At 50.8% G+C, this 14698-nt stretch overlaps 6 protein-coding genes across 6 annotated transcripts; 2 read left to right on the top strand and 4 right to left on the bottom strand.

The window, feature by feature from the left end:
• Positions 1 to 664: 664 nt before the first annotated feature.
• On the top strand, positions 665 to 2708 carry ALTATR162_LOCUS11900 (uncharacterized protein; the record flags this gene model as incomplete). The annotated part of the gene is made up of 2 exons (XM_043319544.1): positions 665 to 1032; positions 1079 to 2708. 2 exons carry the CDS (start codon positions 665 to 667, stop codon positions 2706 to 2708), a joined length of 1998 nt encoding a protein of 665 aa, XP_043175479.1.
• Positions 2709 to 4411: 1703 nt separating this feature from the next.
• On the bottom strand, positions 4412 to 5286 carry ALTATR162_LOCUS11899 (uncharacterized protein; the record flags this gene model as incomplete). The annotated part of the gene is made up of 3 exons (XM_043319543.1): positions 4412 to 4555; positions 4606 to 5107; positions 5165 to 5286. 3 exons carry the CDS (start codon positions 5284 to 5286, stop codon positions 4412 to 4414), a joined length of 768 nt encoding a protein of 255 aa, XP_043175478.1.
• A 1072-nt stretch (positions 5287 to 6358) lies between these two features.
• On the bottom strand, positions 6359 to 6863 carry ALTATR162_LOCUS11898 (uncharacterized protein; the record flags this gene model as incomplete). The annotated part of the gene is made up of 2 exons (XM_043319542.1): positions 6359 to 6450; positions 6503 to 6863. The coding sequence occupies 2 exons, from the start codon at positions 6861 to 6863 to the stop codon at positions 6359 to 6361; spliced, it is 453 nt and encodes a 150-aa protein (XP_043175477.1).
• Positions 6864 to 10424: 3561 nt separating this feature from the next.
• Positions 10425 to 12199, bottom strand: ALTATR162_LOCUS11897 (uncharacterized protein; the record flags this gene model as incomplete). The annotated part of the gene is made up of 5 exons (XM_043319541.1): positions 10425 to 10430; positions 10490 to 10560; positions 10616 to 11242; positions 11297 to 11707; positions 11758 to 12199. 5 exons carry the CDS (start codon positions 12197 to 12199, stop codon positions 10425 to 10427), a joined length of 1557 nt encoding a protein of 518 aa, XP_043175476.1.
• A 595-nt stretch (positions 12200 to 12794) lies between these two features.
• On the top strand, positions 12795 to 13291 carry ALTATR162_LOCUS11896 (uncharacterized protein; the record flags this gene model as incomplete). The annotated part of the gene is made up of 2 exons (XM_043319540.1): positions 12795 to 12797; positions 12944 to 13291. The coding sequence occupies 2 exons, from the start codon at positions 12795 to 12797 to the stop codon at positions 13289 to 13291; spliced, it is 351 nt and encodes a 116-aa protein (XP_043175475.1).
• A 336-nt stretch (positions 13292 to 13627) lies between these two features.
• ALTATR162_LOCUS11895 (uncharacterized protein) lies at positions 13628 to 14473 on the bottom strand (the record flags this gene model as incomplete). The annotated part of the gene is made up of 3 exons (XM_043319539.1): positions 13628 to 13679; positions 13733 to 14263; positions 14325 to 14473. 3 exons carry the CDS (start codon positions 14471 to 14473, stop codon positions 13628 to 13630), a joined length of 732 nt encoding a protein of 243 aa, XP_043175474.1.
• Between the last annotated feature and the right edge of the window lie 225 nt (positions 14474 to 14698).

Here is a 14698-nt window from a genome sequence, read left to right as displayed (position 1 = left end):
TGGATACTCACGATTATTTTGATCCTTAGTCTGGAAATCCTTAATTTGCTAAGCAAGGTTTGGTTAACTATTGAGCGTGATTAGTGGTTTTCAAGTTGCGAAGGGCGCAATTGGAATGATAGCGGTCTGGTTGACAATCTCCATCGGTAAAGGGCGCTCAACATCGCCGACGGGTACACCGCTAGGGCTGAAAGCACATACATCTTAGAGTCGATGACTTAACACCCTTCTAATGCCACAATGTGCAAAGTCTCCGTCTGACGTATCGTCGCAGGGCTGAAGGGTCTATGTTTAGGCCCTTCCATAAGCGAGCTGAGCAGGGGTCCGTCTTTTAGCGTGCATTGAATGTTACCGTGGCCCTACAAAACATCACTTTCAGCCGCATCAAATCACACCCTGCAAGGTTCCTGAATCCTTCATAACGGTTTTTACCGTTCATACCGACTGGGCGAAACTGCAAACCCCCCCGAGCTCGCCGGGCAAGAGCCGCATGGCTTGAGGCTGAAGATCATTCGACTGTAATTCACGACTTCACCGCGCGCAACGAACGCTCTGCAACTGTTCCCAGGACTGTGCAGAAGGCTGGGCATTTTCCTTTTCGTCATACCGCGATAGAGTCATCGCCGAGGACGGCGCGGGGACTGTTGTTTTTGTCACCGCCAGTATGGGTTCCCTCAGGACTCTGTTCCTGGGTGTGTATGCCTCGAACGGCGTTATAAGGACGTTGTTCCTGCCATTATGCTACCTCACACTATTCAGCCCATTCGCACTTGCTCTAGCCTGGTTCTTTGGCCTTGGTCAAAAAGTTCAGAACACTATACCTGAAGATTTCTCCTGGTTCGATCTATTGCCTGCCTTTGCGATTTCAGCAGTTTTTGTGTTGCTACCTACGAGGCTACTGTCAAGTTCAGAAAAAGTAGTCAAAAGCCAAGATGGGAAGAGACGGGTACAATCGCTGCCATACTGGATCCCGGGTGTACGCCATCTTTGGAGCATTGCATTTGGAGGCGAGGAGTGGTTAAACAGCGTCCGGTACGTGTCCTGGCAGTAATTGCTGGATTTATCTGACCGGTTATAGAGATTCTGCAACAGCAAGTATAGTGGCATACAAAGCTGCTGGAACCAAACACAATATTCTGCTATCAGAATCTTTGCTTGAGCAGATATACAAGAACTCGCAAGGCCTGGAGCTACCAGACAGCAGCCAATCTGCTATTCTCCGAAACGCCTTCAACCTACCGGAAGCAATGGAAAGCCATTGCTTCGAGCTTCAAAGTGAAATCAATCAGATCATTGAAAAGGAACTGTACGAAGGTACGGCGAAGGATGACTTGATCAAGGCATCGTTACGCACATTGACCGAATCGCTTCCGGACTTGGTTACATTCAATTCCTCTATTGTCGACCAAATGCAATGGGAACGCGTCTCGAACGTGGAACTTACGGATGGTACATCGGAGGTCGAGTGCGACCTTTTCACACTCATCAATGAGTTTTGCTGCAATGCTATTTTACCCCCAATTCTCGGAGCCCAGTTTATCGAATCCTATCAACTACTCGCAACGGACCTGGCGACCTGCAACGGGCGATTCTGGGCACTTGCTCTCGGATTACCGCGATTGGCACCTATTCAAGGCTTGCCGGGAGCAGCTCTGGCAAGAAAGAGACTACTAAAGAATTTCGCAAATCTGTTTGTAGAGTTGACGAACCCGCCCACGAGGAGGGTACCAGACGATGATGAGAGCGTGAGCGGAGAAGAAGACACAGACGCCGATATAGTCACGCCTCTTATGAAACTAAACGAGCTCTTTACTAAGCATGAACTACCCGCGGAATTACGGGCTTCGATTGGGCTTCACCTAGTGCATGGTATTTACTCAGAAGTCATGCCACTTGTATTCTGGACGGTCCTACATATCTACGCGGCATCCAAAGCGCAAGACGCGAAGGACTCAGCTCTTGAGGATGTCAAAGCAGAATCCAAGGCCTGGGCCCAAGCCATACAGCCTCCATCGATACATCCGTCCTTCCCAGCACCACCAGAGATATGCTTCGGCTCAATCACAGAAGCGCTGACACCGACTTCTCTACCTAACCTTCGCTCATGCATTCATGAAGCTCGACGTCTATACACCTGCTCCATCAGCACATACAGAGTCCAGAGACCACTTCATCTAAAAGAGGGCACCATCAGTCGACCTGATGGGGGGGAGGAATGGGAATTAGAAGCCGGGACGTACGTTGATATCGGTCTCTCTGGATCTCTCATAAATTCGTCAACAGCATTTCATACTTCCCCACAAACCTTCAGACCCGATCGTTTCTTCTTCGACACACCAGGTTCACCATCTATCGTCTCGCCTATGGATAAGTCTCAGTCTTACAAGACTGATCTCATCATCTCCATAGTATCAGGCATCATCCAGCTATGGGAAATCACGCCTGCTCCAAAGAAGAGCTTCTTTGATCACCTCCAAGAAGCAGGCAACGAAGCATCGTTTGGAGCCGAGGCGCCTACTGCAGAGCAGAAAGCTGCTAAAGAGGAAGCGAATAGGGAGAAAGAGGATGCTAAGAGAAAAGAAGCCAAGTGGGTGCTTCCAAAAGCGGTTGACGGGGCGGAAATAAAGGTCCCCAAAGGGGATATTCGGGTCAGAATCAGAAGGAGGGAGGGTTTGCCTGTTAGCAAGGTTGTGCGGAGGATTGGTTAGCGTTGGTACTGGGGGTTTCACCGGAGTCAACGTGCATGCATGACCAGCATGCGACTGTCCATGGTAGCCGCGCAATCTGCGGCTGGCGGTGTCGAGAGAACTATATGGAAGCGCGTTGCGGAGCCGCGATAGTATATGTCCGCGACTATTGACCTTGGCACGGGCCGGTAGGGTAGTTACAGGTATCGGACCGCTATACGTACAAGCAAGTAGGCATCTAGGATACAATCGCAAACTGTCTTCATCGACGATGGGAACCATTTCCACCCATGTTTGTGATCCACTACGTCTTACAATTCACCCCAGCCCAACGCTAACTTCTCCACCCAACTAGCCCACTTGATCCCAAGCTAAATTCTCTCTCCCATATCCCCATATCATTCCTCTAGTAGTTTCTACAGTCGCGATCGATCCCGATGGCCATCCTTTCGTACCATGGTATCGCTACTTCGCGAACGCGCTGACGTCCCCCCCCCCCTCGCCAAAGTAGCGGTGAGGTACCGCTTCAACACCAACACACCCAACGCTGAAACCTGAATCAAGCCATCTCCCACCTACTCCCGCTTCCACGCGAAAAGGAGAAAACGCAAAGCCACATCATCATCAGGATCAGCAAAGTCGAGACTCATCTATCTACTGTAAATGTATTGATTGTCACATTGGCAATCGCACACCGCAGGATTATGATGGAGAAGGACCGCACTGGGGCTTGGTAGCATAGTGTTCTGTTAATCAGAGTTTGAGGTAGAGATCGAAGTTTTATGGGCTGACGATCGTGATGTGGATTAGGGAGTATGTCGGAGGTTGAGAATGTAGTCGGAGGCTTTTGTGCATGGGTCTTCGGATGTTAGAGGAACGTTGTCGGAAGGTTACCTCCGATTCTGGGCTAGTTCTCATGATGTATCCTGATCCCTGAACATACACGATTTTAAGTTCACTGTAGTAAACCATAAGCTTTGCTGCTGATGAATATGTGTGCGGGCTATATAAGTTCAATTTATGAATATCTCCAACAAGGAGCATAACAGCTCTAAACAGCCTTCCTAGCTCAGTGGTAGAGCGCGTCACTAGTAATGACGAGGTCGTCAGTTCAATTCTGGCGGAAGGCATTGCTTTTTGCTGATGTCGCTGCCATTGTCTGTTCTGACACAAGCACGAAAGTATTGTGTGTCAATCGCAGTGATGTGAAAGCCATCCTGCGTCACGCATCGAAACATTCCTTGAATTGAGATGATTTTCTTTTTTTTCTTTTCGCCTACTACTATGCTTCTAGAGACACGCACTGCTCGTATAAAATCATCCTCCTGAATTCGGAATTCCTTAACTGCGTCTCTCTTCTGTGCCACTCTCATGTTCAGAGGTTAGCAGGAGCATACAGCCCGTCAAGGTGGACATGGTCGTGGCAACACTCCCATCGTTAAGACAGTGGGGCGTCATTGGATCATTGCACCATAGACACCATCAACAATGCATAGCAGTGGGTATGAATTTGGAACTCATCAATGTCATTTCCATGATACTTTTCCCGCATGACCTGTTAACACCAGATGCGGATCGTACCCCATGCACGCCATCACTGCCGCGGGATCGCATCAAGGGCCATGTTTATCTTTTATTTGTAAACACAAACACCTTTGGAATGCCGATATCATGCCGCGGAAAGTTGAAAAGACCCAAGAACCCCTTGCCTATCCAACAAGACCTTATACCTCCTCAAGGACAGTCTCCTTGAACTCACGCTCAACCTTCTGGCCAGAGTCGTCCTGGCTTGACTCGCCGTGGAGACCGAGGAGGGCACCAAGGTCGAACTTGGGTGCCTTGAGGAGCTTGACCTTTCGTACGTGAACCTGTGTCACATTAGCCTATGTCATCCACCATTGTCTGTGCAGCCACATACGTTCTGGAGGGGGTAGATGCCCTGGGTGGCCTTCTCGATCTCGCGACCGATGACCTCGGGGATGAGCTTCTGGGTAAGCTGGGCGAGGGTGCACGAGCTGGCGTCGCGGGCCATGATCTCAACCATCTTCTTGCGGATGGCCCTGATCTGGGACGACTGGGCGTATGTGGTCTTCTTGACCTGGTTCGGTCGTCGCTTGGTGAAGGCAATGCAGAAGAGGCGGAGGAGGTAGTCGTCGGTGGTCTTGACAACGACGTTGGCCTCGATGAGGGATTGCCACTTGCGGACGAGGGAGCGGAGCTTGTCGGAGGTGAAGTCGAGACCGTGGAAGTTGGTCAGGCAGTTCTTGCCCTGGACCTCGTCGACGCGGAGCTTGACCTTGCGGAAAGCGTGGTCCTCATCCTTCTGGAGATCGGCGAGCGAGACCTCGAATATCCGGCCCTTCAGAGCGTCGTTGGCGTTCTTGAGACCGGTGGTACGGTTGACGAGGGTCTTTCCGACACTGCAAAGAGCGAAGAGTAAGCATTGCGTCCCCGTGTAGAGCAGCGGGAATTCTTACTCTCGGACCGCGAAAGTTCCTGGGGCCTTGATGTTGTACCAGTCCTTCTTCGCGAAGGTGTCGGTCTTCTTCTTGAGACCCTTCTTTCCCTTTGAAAGACGCTTGTTCTTGCCGACAGCCATGATTACGAGTCTTGTTGTCGGTCGTCGAGAGGGTGGTTGTCGCTGTCGATGTCGGAGACTGAGATCTCACAAATTGGTGGTGTTCAAAATCGCTAAGCGAGCCCAGTAGCGCATCACGTGTGCCAAGCCCAAAATCGAGTGCGGCGATCAGCAACACCACACCTGCACCATCCAATGCAAATCATCTGGGACGTCAGTAGTTCATGTGCACACTTATAGGATGCAACGTTACCTGATGTCGCATGCGTTGCGATCAATGTAGCCATTAACGGTGGTGCACTTGGCGATCTTGCAAGTCGACATCTATTGCGTGCGCATGATATTCCCCACAACAAGAAACAAAGTGCAACATACAAAGAGTGCTGTAATTGCATCATATATATGAGACACGGTCGTCGGGGTCGCTTGGAGAGTAGGGTGTATACGCGACTTCACGTCTCTAAGCACCTGGCAACGGGAGGGACGACCAATAACGTCATGTAGTGCAAATGTCAGTCAGGCTACGCATGTCAAGTAATGTAAATATGTTTACATTGTAGCGACTGCAACTTCTTTACAGTTCTTTCAGCAGTAACGAATAGACTAGACTACCCTTCGCACACGCTAGCGCCCTCATCCAAATTCGAGTTGCGCTCATTCTCAAGTCTCCTCGGGGCAGCGCCAAGCGCTCCGCTCTATGCGGCAACAATGCGATCATGGTCGCAGCTGAATGGTTGGACCTAGCATCAGAAGACACACTCGTGTACCTCGGCCCCAATGACTTCTTTCCTTCTCTCTACATCTCGACACATCATTGTCGTGAGGTAGAATCACTAGTCTGACCCCTGCTCATTCTTGTTCTTAGTGACAGCGAAGACGATACGGTGATAGTCATATGGTGCGCCAGTCAAGCAGCTGTGCAGTTTCCAAGATCGGACACTGTCGACTTGCGGTGTCTTGGATCCAGATCAAGGTACACTGTTCATCGTAGGAGAGAACGTGAACCTGGTAAGCGTTGCGGTGATGGAGTTGGTGGGTGTTGTTGATGAGACAAGTCCTTGTTGCGTAACATCAAAGACTTCTGCATGTCTGTTCATGTCCTGACATCAGACCGCTGCTGCTCCTGGCCATATGGGTTTTGGTTCTGGCAGAACTTCTCAAAGTCAGGAAAGCTGATGTAGCCATCTACAAGTATGTTAGCCTTGTGCTACTTCGATCTGACATACTCAGTGCTTACCCTGCTGCCTGTACTGTCTGACGTAGCGTTCACTTTCAGTCCTTGACATTGATGGCCTCTCAGAAGAATAGGCCGGTTCCGACTGCAACCTCGATCGTGGAGTGAGCATTGGGCTTCCAGGTGGCGTCTCGCCTCGAGGTGTAGTAGGCGATGAAGCAACCTTGGCCAGGAGAATGGAGGCTTTGGTGGGGCTACCAGATGTTGATGTGCCAGAGTCCCGTCGAGAAGTTACGGGCACGAGTGTGGTAAGGCATGGTGAAGAAACAGTTGACGGTGTTAGAGGCGGCCGCCGACTTGCTGAGCGGGATCGTTGTGGCGCCTCGGTAGGTAGCGAGAAGTAGTATCGTGGATGGCTGGACATGGCGAAGATGTGCGTCGATCGACAACGAGCGAATGTCAAAGTCGGAGAATTAACTGCGGTATGGGAATTTGAAGAATGACGGAGTGTGCGGGAGGGTAGTATAATAATGGTGTCCAAATCGCCTAGACGCTATTCACCCCATACTACCGAATGCATATATGTATAGTGACGCCTCTGGCTGTTCCAGGCACCCTGGTCGACGCCAGCTGCATCAGCAGCCCGGAGCTCCCCACTCGACATCGCTGGCTTTTTGGACTAGTTATGCATGCCGAAGTGGATACCGCCAGAAAACGTGGACGTTCAGAATTAGTCTGTTTGCAAGGGAGGTGTGCTGTCATGCTTTGACTCGCCCTGACTCGCCCCTGGTGCACACAAGACCATCTCACCTCCATTTCTTTAGCCTGGTAGTCTGCTGCGAGCTGCTGCAGGTGTGAGTTGGCCACCGCCGACGACGAGGCGGATGACAGACATGAAACACTGTGTTGTGATTCAGTAGACACTGGCATAGTACCTAGGTAGCCAAATGGGAAAGGTCGATTTCGCCCTGGAGTGCGCTTACGGTGTGGCAGGTCATTCGCGTCGGCCGTTCCTGATTGGCATCGCGCACCTCGATCCAAAGCCTCGTCGGAAGAGCGGGTGCACTGCCATAGCGGCGCCGTCGCATCCTCAAACCATGGCATCGGCGGATGCAAGCCGCCATCCCAATGAACATCCGTCATGGCTGCGCGGTGATGACAGAACCGGCTCTGCCCTGTTCCTCGCCCTGGAAACTGGGCGAGTCTTCCTTGCTGTGTATCAGGAACGTTCGAGGGGCACACGTATGCTTATCCATAGCCTAAGTTGTTATCGAGTTCCAGACGTCTCTACTGACCACCATGCGGTTTGTGCGACAATGAGACAGGTACCGGACCTGCAATGAGCCTCATTCATATCGGTCACTTTGTCGGTGACGACATTGCCTCAGCTGAGGTTTCTATTTATGCCGTGTCATGCAATGCAGATGACAATCCCTTGTCATCGAAAGTCGAGAACGTTGTACTTGCAAGGGCATCCTTCCAACGCTTTCGTGCGATCCGGTTGGAGCATAAAGACACGCGAGGACACCAACGCCTTCGACACCGGTCACTATTACCCACACGACCCTTCGATAACGACCTCTCGTGTTTTGGATGTCACATCGGTATGGTCTTTCCGTCGCATAGCGATTGAGGGGAAGACACGTACCCGGCATCCTACCGCTTAGAGGCTGCCCTGATGCACCAACGGTTGCGATAAACTGTTACCGCTTAAGACGACCAAAGGCAAATACATTTTCTTTGGTATCGTTAATTAAACAACGATGTGGCAACAAAAGAGGCTTCACATTGTAAGGATGAATGATCTCGAGCTTTTCCCGGGCATAATTTGAGATGTGCTGTGATCCCCGGATCTACCCCTCACCCTTTTCGACTTTACAACCAGGCGAATACTAGAATGCTGCAAAACGTAACTCTGTCGGCAATGCTTATGTCTGACTTGGTTCTGGAACGGCTGTTACCTCGTCTCGCTTCACCTCCGCGTCAGCTGTTCTCACATGTTGCCATGCTAGAGTGGGCAACGTTCCGATTTGACAGTCGTTATCCCAACGACGCATTCTCAGCTGGCCGCCTAATAACCGGACGTTCAACAAAACGCTGACACAGGACCATGTCAAATGTCTTTAGAAGTACAGTACGGCCCTTCTTGTATTAACACAAGGGAACCCATAGGCAGGCCAACCGTTCGCCCGTCCGTCCATTTCGAGAGGCAGATGCAGAAGCCGAAAGCTGTCTAGTATCATGCCATGCTGCCCAGTCCGTCATTGTGTACATACGATGTGGTTAGCATGCCGACGTGCATGTTGAAACCCGGGAAGCGGGTACCCCTCCACGCCGTCATAGCCGCGGCCGTTCAACAGTATCCCGTCTTTCCAATTCCGCATCATCATCGACGATAAATTCCCATGTACTCTTTTCGGACCGGGTATGATTAGAACTACGACCAAAGCTCACATTCCTAGCTGTTCATCGATGGAAAGTAACTTCTCGTGCGTTGGGCTTTTCGTGATGGGTACTGAGGCCCTCCTTAACATACCCCTCACCACCACACCCTCAGCTCAAACACCACTGCCCCGAGTAAATTCTCCGCAAATCCAGACACGCTTCTACGGCAGATCTCGCCGCCGATCTTACCCGCATAATAACACACATACCCGCTCACCACCATGCCGAGCAATCGCTGCTTCCTCCCTCTTGAGCGAGCGAGTAGAGAAGCGCCTGTCACTGCGGCAACGCAGAAACGGTCGCCGACAGCGTGACGGGTTTACCGCCACTACCCAGACTGCACTGCACTCCATCTCGCTACTCCTCACAATCAACCAACCAAACTCCTCACATCTGTTCCTTCCACATTCGGACAAATAAGAACACAATCTTCCTGACCCACATTGCACGATAGCTAACAGAAGAACGGCGACATCATGGCGAAAACAAAATCATCCACCACACTAAATCTCAGTTTCCCAATATCTGAAACATACTTAGGTATGACACAGTGGAGTGTCTCCAGTTACAACTGAACACATCCTCGCACAAACAAAGAAGCGGTCTGCAATACAGGTAAACTAGAAGAAGAAAAAAAAACGTGTACCAACACCAGCGGTCAAATAAGATAGCTAGCGGGCCGCTCCCGGCAATCAATCGGTGTCCTTTGCTCCGTTCACATTACCCTACCCCCCCACTTTCCTACACACCCACACGTGCACACTACTCGCCCACAAAATCCGCATCTAGACCCTTTGATTTACACGCCTACCCACAAAAGACATGTTACACACCGGATGGTAGATCTTCACCCCATCCACATACGTAGTACGCATCTGACACACACACACACAACTCATGCACGGTACATGCGGGTAGGGCTTCGCGCGGGTGTCAAAAAAACCAGGGGGGATAGGAGAGGAGGGGACCAGGTATGCTTGTATAATGACAGCGATCACGGTACGCCAGGGGAGATTTTGTGCAGACTAGGTTTAGTGTTGCAGATGTGATGTGGGCTTTTCTCATATGCAGATGCGAGTATGACTGGAATGGTGAGGTGGATACTGGGTCTTGGTGGGGAAGGGGGATGTGTGCGGTGAACGGTGGGAGTTTTGACGATGGGAACGCGACGTGCAGTTGCTTGGGCGTGTGGATTGTGGATACGTGTGTTGAGGGGACTTGACAGTAAGCGATTGGTTGGTGGGTGGTGTCGGTAGATTGAATGTGGTGGACTGAGTGTAGGTTCGGATAACGCTGTGTGCACGTGAAGCTAAGGTGGACGATAGCAAAGAGATTGTTGTGATATGAATTTATATCATACGAAAATCAGCACAGTCATTGATAGAGCATTGTGAGTGATAGATTGTATTGTGTGTTTTGAATGTGCGGTTGAAGTCGAGGTTTTTTTCGACTATCATCATGTGTCATGTCCATGCTATGTTGTTATCCGGGTGTATTGCTCCCACAATCTGTTGTCTTGTTCGTATCATGGTACCGTGGTTTAATGCTAGCGTTGAGGTTAGTATGAGTTCGTAAACAAGATAAGAGTCACATGGTTGCACTTACATCAACATCATCCCAACCACGACCCTTTACATTTGCCAACTCGTCCATCGACATGACATGACCGGTTGTAACTACGAGTTCTGATGTTAGTAATGCTAATGCGTACTAGAATATAGGAAGACCTACAATAACCAGCCTGGATCTTGGCATCGATCTCAACGCGACTATCGGCCGGGATCATGTCATCAGGAATAGGTACGCGTTCGTGAATGGGAATGCCTTGGTCAACGATAGCATCATGCTTCATGTTGGACATGCTGAGCATTCTGTCGATCTTGGTGATACCCAGCCAATGTAGAATATCCGGCATCAGAGCTTGGAAGCGCATATCCTTGACACCCGCAATGTTCTCAGTGCGCTTGAAGTACTCGCTGGCACGGTCTTCGCCTCGCTTCCTGGCGTTGTAGACAAGATACTTGGTGACCTCACCAAGAGCACGACCTTCCTTGCGGAAGTAGATGACGACACCGCTTCCACCCTTCTGGGCCTCTTTGACTGCTTCTTCGATACCGAAAGTCAGGTATGGACGACATGTGCAAATGTCGGATCCGAATACATCACTTCCGTTGCATTCGTCGTGGATACGGAGAGCGAGCTTTGCGTTGGGATCGGACATCTTTGCTGGGTCACCGAAGATGTAGACAGTCATACCGCCAATAGGAGGGAGGAAGAGCTTGATATCGTGACGGGTGATGAGCTCTGGATAAGAGCCACCAGTCTCCTCGAACAGTGTCCGGCGCAAAGTTCCCTCGTCTTTTTTTAGTGCGTTAGTCAGGGTAAGAATAACTCCATGATGATGCCACTTACCAATATTGAAGCGCTCAGCGACACCAGGCAAGTACCATACAGGCTCGACGGCAACTTTGGTGACGGCAACTTCACCAGTCTCGTTCATACAGATCTTGCCATCAGGAACAAGTCTGCCTTTTCTTACACTCTCCTCAAGTTCCGGCACCTTCATGTGTGCTCTTGTGATGGCAATGGTAGGTCTGATCTCAACATCATCCTTGTCCATAGTTTCCTTGTACAACCAGGGTGCAAGATGGCCGTATGGGTCCATGGCCACGATTTTCTTTGGGTCACTCCATTGCGGGAAAGGACCAATCTTTGCGGCAGGCTCGGTGTTAGTGAAGTCTGGCTTGTGGGTGATATCGAGGTTCTTGCTTGCTACGGCCAAAGCATTGTAGATGGAGTATGAGCCACCATGAGCACCGATAGCTGAAAGCTGTTAGGGACTGATATATTCAACGATTGTTCTTATTACATACCATTACGTCTCCGGATAGTGTTCGCATGTCTTGACACAACGACAGGGCCACGGACTGCAGGGTCCTTGGCACCCCATTGCATGGGCAATGGATCGACACCAGCTTGACCGGGATACGAAGTCAAGATGATTTTTGAAATCTTGGATACACTCGTGCGACGTGGTTGGGCATCAGCATTTGAAGGTGGCTGCTCATACTGCTCGCTAACGGCTTCTACAGACTTGGACGGCTCAGCTCCATTCGCCTTCTCGACGTCTAGCTTCCCATTGGCAGCTGCATCTGCTGCCTCGTCCTTGATTTGCTTGATGCCTGCCAGCATGTTCACACGGCCGTTGATCTTGTCGACTGACGCTGCGAGTACGGAGTTCTCCGATCGGAGGGCCTTAAGCCCTTCGAGGATCTCCTTAAGGACAGCATCGCTGGTAGTGCTTTCAGAAGACATGTTTGGTAAAGGTAAACCGCATACAAACTCGTACAGGCTCTTGGATTTTGAAGCAAATAGCAAATATGTTTGCCGCGTTGGTGTCGAGTTGTGAAACAAAGACCGGTGAGTTCCGATGGTAGGAAGAACAAACACACAAGATGATGTAGATGGAGGGTAGTGGGCAGAGGCACAAACACAACTTCAAACAAACGTCGAAGGGGACCAGAAGGATCCAGAGAAGGAGGAGAAAGAAGGACGAGGAGAAGCAATGTGGTCAGATATTATACCGGTGTAGGAGCTCGCCGGCGGTGCCAGCACTGAACAGCTGACTATACACGTGCATGAGGCTCGGGAAGAGCGCTGATAGGAGCGGGGACGCTTATCGGCTATCGACGTATGCGGCAGCTGCAAGGGAAGCGACAGGGATCTTGGCGGTCGGAACCACGCGAGACTCGAGACGCATTCACCCAGGCTCGCGATTTCGCGTCACTGCACACGACAAGAGCGCAACAATCACCAAACACTGTTCCGTGATATCCACACCACAATCGCTGGATAATAGCCACGTATCCACACACCTTCCGCATTTGGCGACTCGAGTAATCGCGAGAAAATGGTATGTTTCTCCAGGCTTCACGTATCGCATTCGCAAACTAATGGCAATGACAGGGCAAGCGCAAATCCTCCAGCAAGCCTCAAGGCCCCAAGAAGGCACGCCATACCCCATCTCCATGGAGGTCCCGCTGACTAACACCGCTGTAGAAGGAGAAACTCCCGACGACGTTCCAATGCCTCTTCTGCAACCACGAAAATTCCGTCAGCGTCTCCATCGAAAAGAAGTCCGGTGTCGGCAACCTGCAATGTAAAGTCTGTGGCCAGACCTTCCAGACCAACATCAACTATCTCAGCGCGCCCGTCGACGTGTATGCCGATTGGATCGACGCGTGTGACGCAGTTGCGAAGCAGGCGGCCGAGGGCAATGTCGATACCGCGCGGAGTACGAATCGCATGGGCAGGATGCCGACGGCACACAACCAAGAAGATGATGATGGGGACGGCGGCTTCATCGAGCACGATGAGCCTGACGCGGAAGGAGAGTATGCAGACTAGGTCGCTTAGGGGCGGTCGCGCAAGAGCGACAGGGCATGAAGGCTTCGGGCCTTGTATAATACATGGGAAGGGGTCACGGCTTGCACGGCGTTTAGGATACCAAAAAGGATCCATAGATTCACCATGGCGTTTCATTATCGTCAGTATCAGGCTGAGGCGTGTTCACGGTTAGCTGAGCGCAATATCCGTACAAGTTTACTTGGTAATCAAGCGTGAAATGCTCAAAATCGTGCATTCTTCTTTGAACAGTCTCGTGCTAACACATGCTCAAGCAAACCCAAGCCGCCCTACGCCCAACAGATGCTCTTGATGAACTGGATACGCTGCTGATTACTTTTACATCGTGTAGAATCGGTCGCCAAAGTCACCCAGTCCTGGGACAATGTAGCTAGATATCTCGTCAGTACCGCACATGCGTGGGGAGGCTGGGTTTCAACGTACTTCTTCTCATCCAGGCCTGCGTCAACAAAGGCTGTAACCACCCTCACCTTGGGGAACTTATCCGCAAGGTTCTGCGCGCCTTCCGGACTGGCAATGAGGTTGAGGAAGAGGATGTGCTCCTCAGGTACGCCCCTCGACTTGAGCACATCAATAGCCATGAGTGCCGAACCACCAGTAGCCAGCATTGGATCCAGTAACAAGACCCACCTGTCGCTGATGTCCTCGGGCAACTTGTCGTAGTATAGTTTCGGCTTACTAGTCTCCTCATCCCTCTGAATCAGAATCTTTCCAATGCGTACACTTCTACAGCAGTCCCTCAAACCTTGCTCCATGGACTCTCCCGCACGCATGATCGAGACACCGCAGATCTTGCCTTCGAACTTGACACCGGAGTAGGTGCGGCCTACAGGGGTAGTGATTTCCTGCGACTCTGTCGGCAGATGGTTGAGGCCTTCTTCGACGAGCAGACGGATTATGCGGTTGCTGTAGAAGATGAAATCTGCGCGGCCGGTGTTACGGTCACGTATCATGCTTTGGTATCGTTAATGAATTACTTCTTTGTGGTGTTGGTCGTGGTACATGGGAATCTTACGTGAGCAATGCTATCAGCTGAGGGGATTGGGGTAGAATGTGAACATTCTTCTGTTTGAGAGGGGTCGAGACAGTAGCCGTTGGCTTTAGAGATGAAGGACGATATTCGGGTCCTAGGCACTGGGACGGTGGTTGAGAGTCTGAAGACATGTTTGAGGTAAGAGGCTAATTACAGTCAGTCAAAGTCATCTACTTTTGAACCTTATAGAGATCTTCTAAGGACATTATACGGTATTCTAACAGGAGCTATTGTGAAGACTGATGTGTATAGAAAGAGCTCACCTGAGGTTGAATATGCGACTAGAGTTTGTGCTGTTGGAACGCAATTTGATATTGGTGGGGTAGCGAGAATAGGATCGGTTCAAGAGTAAAACC

Source organism: Alternaria atra (genome assembly GCF_907166805.1).
Source record: "Alternaria atra isolate CS162 genome assembly, contig: 37, whole genome shotgun sequence".
Lineage (NCBI taxonomy): Eukaryota > Fungi > Ascomycota > Dothideomycetes > Pleosporales > Pleosporaceae > Alternaria > Alternaria atra.
This window is presented reverse-complemented; position numbering and strand designations above follow the sequence as displayed.